This window comes from Zeus faber (genome assembly GCF_960531495.2).
Source record: "Zeus faber genome assembly, chromosome: 11".
Classification (NCBI taxonomy): domain Eukaryota; kingdom Metazoa; phylum Chordata; class Actinopteri; order Zeiformes; family Zeidae; genus Zeus; species Zeus faber.
The window spans coordinates 16570766-16585480 of record NC_137205.1 but is presented as its reverse complement, the minus strand read 5'-3'; the positions used below and the strand labels follow the sequence as shown (position 1 = coordinate 16585480).

At 42.1% G+C, this 14715-nt stretch overlaps 1 protein-coding gene across 1 annotated transcript in view; it reads left to right on the top strand.

The window, feature by feature from the left end:
* rab26 (RAB26, member RAS oncogene family) overlaps positions 1 to 14715 on the top strand; it is a gene marked incomplete at its 3' end in the record, with an annotated part of 44529 nt that overhangs the window by 12766 nt on the left and 17048 nt on the right. Inside the window, exons 2-4 of the mRNA XM_080009078.1 lie at positions 2786 to 2827; positions 3920 to 3986; positions 10393 to 10445. Of these exons, the coding sequence (XP_079865204.1) occupies positions 2786 to 2827; positions 3920 to 3986; positions 10393 to 10445 (162 nt within the window). The remainder of the gene's footprint in view (positions 1 to 2785; positions 2828 to 3919; positions 3987 to 10392; positions 10446 to 14715) is intronic.

Below are 14715 nucleotides of genomic sequence, written 5' to 3'. Positions count from 1 at the left end.
TGTTTCACGGCCGTCTTTCGCTTCTTGCACGTGCGCGACCTTGGAGTTCTCGGAAAGGCGGACCCCGCCACCAACAATGGAGACAGCATGTAGAGGAGCATACACATAACGTAAATATATTGAACGGCTGTTTCTTGTAAAGAGCCAACTCAATACGGTATTGAATGAGGGAATTTTTCTAACTCCAATTTTATGGATTACCACTTAAATGCGGTAGAAAGAAAACAACGGTTCGTGCTGTATTGTTGAACTGGGGGGGGGGGGGGGCGTGGCCAACGCCAGATACTATTTGAACCGAATCGAAGTAGCAGTGACCAAAGGGAGCGTCACAGAGCCATGTCAACGAAAACTCAATAGTACAGTTGCACATTTAGTAATCGTGCAGTTGTGTATTTTTCTTCCTCTTTAACAAAACAAAGAGAAAAAAATGTAAAAACCTTTTTAATTCAAAATCCCCGAGCATGGCCTCAAATTCCAGTCACCATCTCCTTTGAGCTCTTTGAATGTCAACGCTCTTGAATCTTGAGTCTTGATCGTGAGAATTTATTTTTGAACTGGGAATGTTACTACCTGCGAGGTACTTGTGCTCATCACGCTATCTGACTGGCTGTTTATTTTGATCAAATGACCACTGATGGACCCGCTTTTTCGGGGGGTCAGCACGTGCACATCACCGTTTGTGCGGACGTGGCGCAATAAAGTATTCATGAGCGTGGTGAGTATCGATCTGTGTATGGGGGTCGCGTGTACATGCGCAGGATCCAAATTTCACTTACGGTATTTTGTAAGCGAGAGGCTGTGGAATAGAATAAATTGCGGTGGAAGGAAAGTGCCGAGCCAGCTCTAATCCGCTTCCTCCAGAGAGATGAGAGGGAGGAGGAGGAGAGGAGGGGCAGATGTACAGGAGCTCTCTCGATAAAGCCTTCAATGCGTGTTTTTTTTCATTCGAGTTCTCTTTTTCACCCCCAATTTATTAATCAGACATATTAGTCGCGGAAGCATTTTTAAAACATTTTTAATCTTAAATCTTTTCTTCGCTTTTTTTGCTTTTTTTTTTCCCCCCTTTAAGCGATGACAACAGAGCGGATTTGAAACTGGGATTTCGACTCGAGCGCCGCTTAAAATAAATAAATAACTAAATAACTAAATAACTAAATAACTAAATAAATAACTAAATAAATAAATAAATAAAAATAAAAATATCCTATTTTTTCCCCCATCCTGCATTAAGCGCTCAGTGATCAAAGCTGCAGCATCGTCTGGGAGTTGAGTATTTTCGGTTCCTCCTCTGGGAGCCGCGAATCGGAGGTAGCGGGAGGGTTGTGGAGCCCTGGCGCCATCTTGGCCCGGGTTTGGTGCCGCCCGGGAACATTTTGACCTGGCCCCCCCTCCCCAGCGGGTCGGTAGCGAGAGACCTCGGAAACGGAACGTAGATTGTAAATGAGAGGTGAATTCCAACGCGTATGTTCGGACAACATAACACGCGGACGCTTGTAGTGACGAGAGGTTCTTGGCGAGTCGCTCGGTGAAAAAAAGGGCCGTTCGATTCTCCGACTCTTTGTCCGTTGGGTTCGGCCGGTGTCACGCACGGTGAGCGAGGAAGGACTTCCTCGACAATAGAAGGCAGTCAGAAGAGTCAATTCAGCTCTGAGTTGTGAATGGAGAAACAAATTAACGACTTGTTTCTCTTTATCTATCTATCTATCTATCTATCTATGGTACCGACCTTAATGGTATTGATTCATGAGTTAGATATGAACCTCATAAGCAGGGGGACTTATTGGTAATGGATCATAATGTGATTTTAAAACTGACTAGCCCGCGGGTACTGAGTAGAAAACCCGAGTGTATAAACCCACGATGCTTTGGTTGGAACCACCCGTGGTACAGTCGTGTTTACAGTTAAATGAGCGTTTATTTTGACCTTCAGCAGAACCCGTCCATGTGTTCGGCTGAACCAGTTGGACGGTTAGCCTTTGGTGCTCACCCTTTTAACGCCTCTCGCGGCAATGTGCGAAGCGTTGCCGTGCGTGACCACTTGAAAAAAAGAAGAGGAGGGAGGAGGTGTGGAGAGAGAGAGGGAGGGAGAGCGAGAGAGAGCGAGAGAGGGAGAGGGAGAGAGAGAGAGAAAGTGAGGGAGTGAGAGAGAGAGGGAGAGAGAGGTGGGAGACCTGCTTTATTAAAAGAGGACCAGAGCAGCACAGAGCGCCTGCATTATGGATGAAGGGATGGATGGAAGGATGGGAGGAAAGAAGAGAGTGCAGATTTGGAGCAGAGCTTTGCGGAAAAAAACAAAACAAGCTGGAGATGAGGAGAAGATATTCTCCTCTGGGTAGATTGTAGTTTAACCCTCAGAAAGTTTGAACGGTGGACATATTTCAATGTAAACGATGGGAGGTGGGCAGGGTGAAGTGGCCTGTTTCTTGTTTCTTGTCTCCACCTTACAGTGAATGTAGCCAAAAGAGATGATCTGCAGAAGAACAAAGGGTTCAAACCCATTGGCAAACCCTGAATCTGAAAGGCATCTTTTGTGACATTTTGGGGGTTTTTTTTGGTATACCATGAAGACTGTCTGACAATATTGTAATTTTCCCGTCTTAGAAATTTGGATTGAATGTTTTTGTTTTTGTAGAGGTTTAAACGTTTGCCCCTTTGGACTGCATTTAAGCACAGTCAGAAGCAATGTTATATATATATATATATATATATATATATATATATATATATATATATATATATATTTATTTATTTATTTATAGTGCATTTTTTATCAATTTCTTTTCAGAACAAAGTCCTGACCATCGATGGTGTCAAGGTGAAGCTGCAGGTAAGCACAGTTTCCGTATTCTACATTATCAGCCCAAGCTCATAAAAACATTTTAAACATGCAACATTTAAAATGATTAACAAAAGAATTGGGAAATTGGTAATTGACACTGAACTTCAAAACTAACAAAAAAATTGCCAATAAGTTATGATAAATCTAAAGATAAACAATAAACGATAAACAATAAAAAATAAACAACAAACAATAAATATAAACCTAAAATAAACAATAAAACCAGAAATATTCACCTGGAAATAAACAATAAACTGGAAAAAATGGGAATATATACTATAAACCTAAAGATAGAAAAGAAAAAAAAAAACATAAGAACTCTGTAACACCCTGTCTGGATGTTTGTCTTTTGGCTTAATAGGCTCAGTTTGTGCACAGAGTTTTATTTATCTATTTTATTTTAAATGCCATTCCTCATTAGGAGGGAGAGGGGAAGGAACCAGAATAAGCATCAAAGTCAACGTGCCTTCAGGGGAAGAAAAGAATGAGAGAGAGAGAGAGAGAGAGAGAGAGAGAGAGAGAGAGAGAGAGAGAGAGAGAAGTGACAGTGACATCAAACAGGTGAGGGTCTTGGGAAAAAAAAACTGCATGGCAACAGGAAGTCAAAGACTATTTATAATCCTCATTTCTTCCCTGTACAATTGACAGGAAATGTCCTATAGGTCTGGAAATAAGCGCCCCAAAGTAATGATGATGGGAAAATAAATAAGGGATAATGTGCAGCCAGACGGTCATTATCACAAAATAACCTCTGATAGAGGGTTTCAGGGTCTTATAATACCCTGAAGGGGGTTATTTTGCGATAATAGCTCTACATTATCCCGCTTATGCACAGTTACTTACTAAATAAAAAGTAGATAAATACATTGAGACGGAAAACTGATTTGAAATGGTTTTATAACCTAGTATGACTAGTATAAGAGCTTCTGTTTAGAAAGACCAGGATTGGAAAATAACGAACCTACCCTTTTAAAACTTGACTTTGAAACTTAGAAATTCTATTTATGAGAGTGATGAAAGTAGAATTTCATAACTAAGGTGAGAGTTTGTGGTTTGCTGCTATTTCCTGTTCTCTTCCAGATCTGGGACACGGCAGGACAGGAGCGTTTCCGCAGCGTCACTCATGCCTACTACCGAGACGCACACGGTGAGATCCACACCCAGCACGTGCATTGCCACCGCGACCATGTGCACGCCCACCACCCGCACACCCATCACGTGCACGCCCACCACGTGCACACCCACCATGTGCACGGCCAACAGGTGCACGCCGACCACTTGTAAACCCTCCACGTGCACGCCCACCATGTGCATGCCCATCACGTGCATGCCCATCACGTGCACGGCCATCACGTGCACGCCCACCATGTGCACGCCCACCATGTGCACGCCCACCATGTGCACGCCGACATGGAAATTTGCATGGAAATTACATCTGACAGATCCTGTTCTGGGGTTTTTGTTTGTTTATTTTATTTTTTTTGTAATTATTATTATTATTATGATAATCATTATGAATTTGATTTGATTTTTTATTTTTTTCAGTCATGTAGTTATTAAGGTATCTTTTTATATATTTATTTCTTCATTTCATTTGTTTATTTGTATTATTTCATTAGTTTCTTTATTTTGTCATCATTACTTTTTCGTCTCTGTATTGGTTTGTTTTAGAATCAGAATCTGAGTTAAATCTGAAGTGCACAAACACCACGACACACATATACTGTATACGTTGCAATAACATTGCAAAATCATGATTCATATAGGATTATAGGGTATAATAGGCTATGACATCTTGCCCATGAGCTACACTGATGTGATGCATTCAATTGCATTATGATTGCATTAAAATTAGTATGTAATTGATGCTACTGCTAATATCAGTGCAAACAAGTAATGAGTAGAATAAACTGAGCTTAAGAACAACATGAATGGCAACATGTATTTATATTCATTCCAGTCCTGTATAACTTTAACCGATGGGACCAGCATACTATTATATGTTGTTACATGTCCCTTGCATGGTCAATGTGTATTTTCCATCCATGTGTACCCACCATCAATAATAGATGGATCAAGTGGTTTCATGAGGGATTATAGGAGAGGAACTGCACTGAAAGCTCCATGTATAGAACATCCCGCCCTTCACCATCCAAAACACACACACACACACACACACACACACACACACACACACACACACACACACACACACACACACACACACACACACATATATGTATATATATATTTTTTTATTTTTATTATTTTTTTTTTTTCCTTTTATTTATTTATCACTTCATCAGGATCTCTTTTGCAGGGGTCATGTATACTTAGTGTATAAGCGTCGGGCTGCGATTGAGATGAGTGGCGGAGTGACGTCCTGACATCGAATTCAATCCTTCCCAACCGAGGCTCTGATGAATGTTTCATCAGCCATCACTGTGAGATGACAGGGTGTAGGTGTGTGTGTGTGTGTGTGTGTGTGTGTGTGTGTGTGTGTGTGTGTGGGGGGGGGTCGGGTCGGGGTGTGTGTCAGTAGATCTGATCTGCCTGTCGTTTTGCTTTCATGTCCTGGATGATGCTCTGTCTCTGTCACTCAGTTTCTTAGTGTTATGCACGACGCAATGATTTGTTCATTTTGAACAAATCTTTTAAAGGACTCGGGCGTCCAGAGTCACTCCGGAAAAACAGTTGTTTGTTTGTTTGTTTTTGTTCGTTTTTTTCAGGACTTGGTAACTGCATTGGGTGTTCTGAGCCTGAATCTAGATTCAGGTTGCTATTTTAGGTTGTTCTCAACTTAGAATGTGCTTCCAAATTATTCAATTTCGCATTGAGAATGACGAAGAAATATTTTTGTCAAATTTAACCAATTGTTTGAAATTGATTAAATGACTATGTTTTTTGAGTGTTTGTTTTCCAAAGTCAATATTTTCAGGCTACAAAAATTCTTCCAAAACCCTCTTAATTCATTTAAGTTTGAGGGGTTTTTGATGAAAAAAAGATTTGGGAATAAAGTTGTTCCACATTGAAAGCACCTTACAAAACAGATATATGAAAAGATGTAACTACAATAAACCTGGTGTTTCATGATGCAGACATCTCCAGCACTTGTTATGTAAACCATTTTGAATATGAAATAGTTGAATTTTAACTGGAATAGTTCAAATTCAAGGCAGAAGTGTTTGTCAGAAAACACATAATCATAATGTGCAATAAAATAATACTTTCAGTTGATTTAGGAGTTCATGGAGTCACGACTTGTTTTCCTCGAGGTGTCCCGGCGTGCGGTTCAACGCCCTCCATCATCTCCATGACTTCAGCCAGACACATTTATGGATGTCTCTTTGTGTCCTTGCGCCTATGAGCGTGCGTGTGAGCGTGCTTGTGAGCGTGCATGTGCGCGTGAGCGTTCTTGTGTGTGTGTGTGTGTGTGTGTGTGTGTGTGCGTGTGAGCATTCGTGTGGGCGTGCATGTGGGCATACATCTCAGCGTGCATGTGGGTGTGCATGTGAGCGTGCATGGGTGTGCATGTGGGTGTGCACGTGAGCATTCGTGTAGAGCGTGCATGTGGGTGTGCATGAGAGCATGCATCTGATCGTGCATGTGAGTGTGCATCTGGGCGTGCATGTGGGCGTGCGTGTGTGTGTGCGTGTGCGTGTGCGTGCATGCTTGAGTGTTGCAGTAGTGATTAGCTTAGCTTGCGATTTGCCTGTGTTTAATCAAGAGATGGATACATTTCCATTGTTTCACTTGCAGCGATGGTTCCACCCTTTTTATTATGTAAATGTATTTAATTTAATTTTTTTTTTAATAATTTATTTGTATTATTCATTTTCACTAGGTAGACTGTCTTATGTCACAAAGTGAAATTACAACAAGCACAACCTGGTACCTAACCGGCTGCCTAACCCACTACCTAACCCTCTACCTAACCCTCTACCTAACCCTCTACCTAACCCGCTACCTAACCCTAACCCTAACCCTAACCCTCTACCTAACCCGCTACCTAACCCGCTACCTAACCCTAACCCTAACCCTAACCCTAACCCTCTACCTAACCCGCTACCTAACCCTAACCCTAACCCTCTACCTAACCCGCTACCTAACCCGCTACCTAACCCTCTACATAACCCTCTACCTTTCCCTCTACCTAACCCTCTACCTAACCCTCTACCTAACCCTCTACCTTTCCCTCTACCTAACCTCCTACCTAACCCTCTACCTAACCCTCTACCTTACTCTCTACCTAACCCTCTACCTTACCCTCTACCTAACCCTCTACCTAACCCTCTACCTAACCCTCTACCTAACCCTCTACCTTTCCCTCTACCTAACCCTCTACCTAACCCTCTACCTTACCCTCTACCTAACTCTCTACCTAACCCTCTACCTAACCCTCCACCTTACCCTCTACCTAACCCTCTACCTAACCATCTACCTAACGCTCTACCTTACCCTCTACTTAACCCTCTACCTAACCCTCTACCTAACCTCCAAAATAATTTAAATTTCAAAAATATTCCTGCAACTGGGGATCAAACACAGGCTGGACCATATCAACTTATTCAATTTTTAGGGATCTAGATCCAGGAACGAGTCCAACTTGTGTAAATCCAACCACCTGCAACCCCACAAAATCCTATTTTTATTCAGGGTTACAGTTGATTCATTGAAAAGGTGGAGGGGTGTTATGGGAAGTGTTTTCAATTAAAAGGGGGAACGAGTCATTTAAAAATATTAATAATTTAGGGAAGGCCTGGTTCACCTCCCACGGCATTAATATTCAGAGAAGCATAATGTTGTAATGACTCATGTCCATTGCCGCAGTTTTCCCTGCTGGGGACTTTAGATTGAACACACACACACACACACACACACACACACACACACACACACACACACCTGCCTACCTGCGTAGACTCAGCTCTTCTCCTTTGTTCACATCCCTCTAAATCCCTCATCCCCCTACTCAAATTCCCCGCAAGCAGAGTGTACTTCTTTTTTTTTCCATCCCCACGGTCCAGGCGGTGGCTGTTTGTGAGCTTTCAAGTGATCACTCCAACGTCGGTCGACGGCGAAATTGCTCAAATTAAACGCCTCTCCCTCACGCTGCGTGGGGCTGGCGTGATTTAATGCAGAGTCGAACGGGGCTTTATTGCCAAAATGATCGCCGTTTGTCTCGGCAACAAGGAAACGAGGGGTGTAGCGGGAGGAGGGAAGGGGCTGAACGTGACATACACAACAACTACCCCGCGCACCCACAACAAACGAGAGAATGCAGCGTAGTAAACGGCGAGCCGCCACCCACGCTGGGCCCCCGCGCACCGCGCTGAGCGGAGCTGGGCTCGGTCACGGCGGAGCCGAGGCGCGGGCCGCGTTGAGAGTGTGGAGGAGGGGGCGGATGGAGGCTGCGAGAGGCTCTGGGTGAAGAGTTGGCTTATTTTAGACATTGTGGCGTAAAAAAGCATGTTTTGATCTGCTCAGAGATATGTTGCAAATTGTTTTAATTCTCACACCCCGGTAACGCCGACACTCTTTTCTCGATGGTTTAAAGTGGTAGTCTGGTAATTTTGCGGAGAGAATTCCATATTTGATCGTTTCCCGAGGTGTCACCTTATTAGAGACAGCCATTCATGGTATTTGCGTTCTGTATGTGCTCCATATTGTTGGTGGCGGGGTCTGCCTTTCATGGACAAAATGCACCTGGCCATTTGATAAACAAACACTGCACACTACAGTGGCAAGCATATCCCACAATGCATTGTGATGCATTTGTGACAGCAAAATTTCAGGGAAATCAATTTGTGAAGTTTTGTATAGATTTCAACCTTGGAGAACTTTGACCTGCGAAATTGTGGCGTCGACCAACTGCTGAAGTCCAAAAGGGCGGGGTGTGCGTCAGAGATGGAGCAAGCTATTATTTAGCTGTGTCGAATGACCATTATTTTATAGGCTGTGCTGCCAGAAAATAGATTGTTACTCAAAATAACCTCAGGGTGGTAGCATTATGTTTGCTTTACAGTTAGTGAGCTACCTAGCTTAACCAGCTATATATCTTTAGCACCCGTACCACCTACTTCAAAAAAGCAAATAAGATTCCAGTTGAGGTTCATCTGTGCAGGGGGGTTTATGGGGGTGATTAGGTAATTGGTATAAATCACTAATTGTAGCCCAAACCTTTTGGCCAAATAGCCTTCTTCGGTATGTGCACGTTAAGATGGCCGTTTGACAGAAATTTTCTGTAACTCTGCCCCTTACAAGCTAAAGGCAAACGGGGACACGCTCTCCTCTTTTGTATCCTCGGCCATCTCTCAGTGTAATTCCAGGAGGACCGGCCGTTTGCTTAGTTTGTGCGTGTAGGTACGGCTGCGAACCCTAATCCTGTACGGGGTCGGTTGAGATTCCTCTTTGGTGTATTTGCTTTCATTCCATTCCCTCGGGTTCTAAGCTTTGCGTTTATTTATTGTTAATATTGTCTCCTGCGTGACACACTTAGCCGTGCGATCAATTCCCCCCGCCACGCGGTCAAAGTGGAAGTTGAACTTCAAACACGCTAAGGGGCGAGGGGAACCGTGAAGATCGACACGGACAGAACACCACAATATTGCCTGCGGCGGTATTTTGATCTCCTGTGAAGCCCTGAGGTGAACCGGTGCGTGAAGAGGGATAATGGGAGAAAGAGGGGTAGAGAAAGAACGACCCCATGGAGGAGTGGAGCAGCCTTTATTTCACAGCTGTCAGTCTGCATCAGCCTCCCTCTTCGCCCCCGGAAGCTCCTGTGTTTCAAACACCTGCGCCGAGCTCGTGGGACGATATCTGGGGCTCGAGGCTTCCTAGGATATTGCCAGAAAGTGCAACAGAAGCAGCTTCAAACCAACCACTAGCTCTAACCATTACTCATCGTAGGCCAAGAACTGAGAATTCCTCTCTCTTTGCCCGGATGATGGTTACAGGAAAAACTCTGGCAGTCGCAAGCGAGTTCTTCAGTGACCAAGTTCGTCAGAGACAGAGTTCTTCAGTTCCTAAGTTCCTCAGCAACCATGTTGTTCAGCAGCCGTCATTTCTCTGAATTTCATTTTTTAGACGAGAGGATGCCGTTGATTTCTATGTGAAATATGGGCGTGTGAAGCCCTTTGAGGCTGAACCTTGCTTGACTTGACTTCATTTGATTCACATACAGCACTTCAGTCAAAAACAAAAAGTGCAGACTTAGTTTGGGCGAAGGTCAGTTAAGATTTTGCACTTACTGAGCATTTTATGCCCTGGTTTACAGTGGCTGTTTGTCTAAAAAAACAAAAAACCTCTTAAGGTCTCATCTCTGACAGCCTAGAGTTCATTAAAAGCCAGACAGAGCAGGAAAGAAGCAGCAATCTACTGGAAGTGAAAACCAAGGTGAATTGTTCCATATTCAGTTGTACTTAAGAAAAACACCAGAATGCGGACAATGCAAACGACCAACGGTGGCATTCATGAATGCCTAAAACCTAACATGCCTTTTTTGAATTTCCTTCACCCAGCTCACTCACATTTTATCTTTTCCTTTACTGTAGCCCTGCTGCTGCTGTATGACGTCACCAACAAAACGTCCTTCGACAACATCCAGGTTAGTCCCTCTTTTTTGCTGCTCTAAATGTCCATATCATGCTCAATGAGTCTCTATCCCTACAGGTCCCATTTTTCTTATCATCTTGCATGAGTTACATGAAAGACAATGGGATGAAGAAAAAATAACAGCCAACTGATCTCATATTTGGGTATAATTGGAAATGTGGTCAGAAGAACCCTTTTCCCCCAACCCTTTTGGTGGAATATTTCAATTTATATGATATCCAAACATGTATTGGGGGTCCTAGATGTCAAATAGTAGAGCTACGGTATGTGCAACAAAAGCCCGTCTTTATTTACGTCAAATGGTCATTGATTGGGAAATATGGCAGAAATGGGCAGTTGGGCACTGGACAGAGGGCAGTTGCATCGTTTGTCCAAATCCTCCGAAATTGGGAGAGTTGGTGTCTGAGATATCGCATGTGATGGGACGGAGAATGAAAAACTAGAGCCTCGACCCCGTGGTGTCCAATCCATTAAGTGAATTATTATAATAAAACCTTGTTGTTGCAATTTTATTCAAAAATTGGACCAGGAGGCGTCGGATACATTTAATTCGGTGAATGGACAAATTGGGTAACCGTTTCTAACAGTCTCTGTAACCTTTTTTTCCCAGTGTTTCATTGATCGCCATGGAAACTGTGGTCTCGGGTGGTTGGGGGTAATGGCTGCTGCGTTGCTTTTTGTGTACCATGGGGATAATTCAACGGTCTGTCTACCTGGCAGGCTTTTCAGTGTGTTTTTTCCCACTTCTTCTTTAACTCATCTCCCATGGAGTTTCATGGGGTGCTTATACTTGCAAGGAAGAATGGATGAAGAATGGAAACAATTACCAATCAGAGCACTGAAGAACATGAAATATCTATCGATTTAATTTTCCTTCATGTTCCAAGTCGCAGTTTTATAGAAATTGAGCCCTGGTCTCAGGGGGTAATTTGCAATACTTTCCATTACATTTTCACTTAAGACCACATCGATATAGAGTGTATTCGGACTCACAGTCAATTTATTTTATCGTCCATCAATTTAGCATTTGAGATAACGTCGCCAATTGCCGTTTTCGGCATTCTTATGAAAATAGCCTGCAATAATAAGATGTAAATTAGACCTTTGAAGACCTTTGAAAATAACAAAAATTAATCAGAGGTAAATCAGAAAGAAACACGTCAGGCCTGCACTCAACACAAAAAACAAATATACCTGAATTCAATATGAATGAGCCTTCTCTTTTAGACGTAACATGGTGTGAAACCTGAAACCCTGAAAAAAAGAGAGGTGGAAAAACAGAATTATTCAGAGTCAGGGAAGAGAAGGTGATGACAGTAATTGCAATGGGTAGGAGGGCAGAGAAAATTAAAAGCCCAGAAAGAAATTACTCAAGCATTACAGTTGCCAGCAAAGAGACAAAGCCAAAACATCGCTTTAAAGGATAACTACGCCATTTTTCAACCTGACCATATGAAAATGTTGGCTTTAGAACTGTTCTCAGCACAAACTGGAGTTTCTGTTTCAATGTTTTGTTTTCCAAACGGAGATGTTACTTAGCACAGTGAGAACATGCAGCAGAGTGGTAAGTTTCTCAATTGTGCAAGGAACAGTTATAAATGATGGGAAACAACATTTTTAGAGACCTGGGCTGGAAAAAAATGGCAACATTGTTCTTCGTTGGTTTTTTTTTGAAGCATAAGCATTCCGATTGATCCAAGGTAACTATGCTTTCAATGCCGAATCACAAATAGGAGCGTCAGACTGTGACATTCTAATAAGATCAGTATTCACCCTGTCGCTTCATGTCCTCTTTAATGAATGAAAAACATGCTTTGACTTCTGTGACGAGCCAAATAGATGGTTAGCGGTTACCACGGTGACCAGGAAATGGGAGCTTCTCTGAAAGATCTGGCTCTTTCAATAATATCCACCCTGCAGTGCGTCCCTATCAGACAGACGGTAGGATACCATGGCACTGGTCGCATTCCTCTCAGTAGTAACTGGTCATTATCAACTAGCTCGACCGAAGGCCTTCAGAAAGTTTTAAAAATTTGTTTCTGACCAGCTTTAAATTTTGTGATGTCAATTATTAATGCAAATTCAACCAATCTCTGCAATATTTTTGAGAGCTTGCATTTTGGAAAATTGCAATGACTTTTCGGCATTAAATGGGACTTTTCCACATTAAGCGGCAAAATAAACAGACTTCTTAATCTTTACGCTGGTCTTTTTTTTAAATATTTTTATAATTTTTAGCCTGTGTTTAATATGTTTGATATAATTATGTTTATAAGATTAAAAGAACTGAACAATTTCCATTTTTTTCTGTGATATACAGAAGGCATACCCTATAATCAGATAGAGAGTGATCTTTTTTTTTTTGGCACCATTTGCAAATTCCGGCAATTTTAAGGCAAAAAAACCTAGAAAACTTGCAATTAAAAAAGAATTGCCACAGAATCAATCATGTTTGGTGGCAATAATCACAAATATAATCTGGAGGGACTGATTAAGGCCCCGTCATCGGCAGTTACTTCAAAGGGCAAAGACATTGCGCATCTATTTGGGTAAAGAGGAACGGCATGAGGTATGGCTGTAGAGGTAGAAACAGAAGATAACTTTGGGACCAGGAGGGATGTCTGGTTGCACAGTGCTTCCTTTGCGCCCACCTTCTCTTCCTCTTCCTCTTCCTCCGCTTCACTCTGGACTCTCCATGACTCCACCTCCACCTCCACTTCCAGTCGAAAGCTCCAGCCCCTGGGCCTCCTGTTAAGGAAGGCTGATTGAGATGGATGTCCCTCTGAAGAACAAATGTGAGGAGCCATCTATTCTGTTCCCCGCTCCCCTCCACTGTGGGTTATTGTTTTCCCTCTAAGTGGCGCTGGGGAAAGACGATCCTTAAAACGATCAGGGAGCCGGACCTGACGCCCAGCGCTTCGTTTGCTGAGTCACCACCGTCGCATCGGTGCCTTCACTGGAATGTGTGCTTGGTGGTTTGCAGGCTCTAAACTTTCATAAAACATTAGAATTATTCCAGGTCTTTTGGGGGAAGGTGGAGGTGGAAAAGGCTTTTTAAATCAAAGTGCTTCATTATTTAGATCGACACAATATACTGTATATAGATATGATAATTTTTCAGTGAAATAGGGCAATAATAATAATAATAATAATAATAATAATAATAATAATAACAAAAAATGGGCAATAATAATACAGTAACATAATAAAATAGAAAACATTGCGATCCTCATTTAAATCCAAATTAGGGTTGAGTGAAAATGTTTGTAAAGTTTGTGCAACAGCAACTTGATAAGAATTAACCCTTAATGTACACCATTAACAGTCTTGATAGATAGATAGATAGATGAATAGATAGATAGATAGATAGATAGATAGATAGATAGATAGATAGATAGATAGATAGATAGATAGATAGATAGATAGATAGATAGATAGATAGATAGATAGATAGATAGATAGATAGATAGATAGAAACTATAAAAATATGTCAGGAAAATTGAAAAATAAACCTGAAAAATGACACAATTAAAATTAACAATAAATTAAAGCGGTCTATGTGCATTCATCCAAATGACAAAGCTTCCCTAGACCTTTGCTGTGTTTTGTATCTATGAATTTAAATTGAATTAAGACCCTGTTCGCTGAGGATGAGATGTGATTTGTCCTGTCTGTGGAGAGTGAACTGAGCAGAGGATCAGAGGAGCTAGCAGCGTGGCGTTGTTAAACCGTGTCCCTGGCTGGAGAGAGCTCCCACCCACCACATCTACAAAGGCACTGTGGCATTTTGTGGGCGTTTGCACAATCAAAAGCAAAGAGCTATAGAATAAATACCTTATCACTTCTTTCATTTCATTCATTCCTCTTCCTCGAGCTTCGACTGGAACGGCCGCCTTCCATTTTCAGAAAGTTTTGTTGTTGGCTAAATGTCAGTTAAATCACAGTTCATTTATCAGTACGGGTGTTTAGCGCCTACAAAATGTTGCTTTCGGGAAAGCATTTCAAAGGATCGTTCCGTAGAATTGACACATCACCAATACTTGATCAATTTAAACTGCGATTGGAACTGTGGTGCCAAAATCTATGGCGTCACCTCCGCTGTTTGATCATCTTCGGCTCTACCTCATAGTCGATGTGGAGATTTGCTGAGCTTAGGCAAAGTGTCGGAAAGAAAATTGATTCCCTTCCCTCCAGCTCAATGTTCTTATATTATTTTCACACATACAAGTTCACACACTCGCACACATATAGTGTGATTTTTA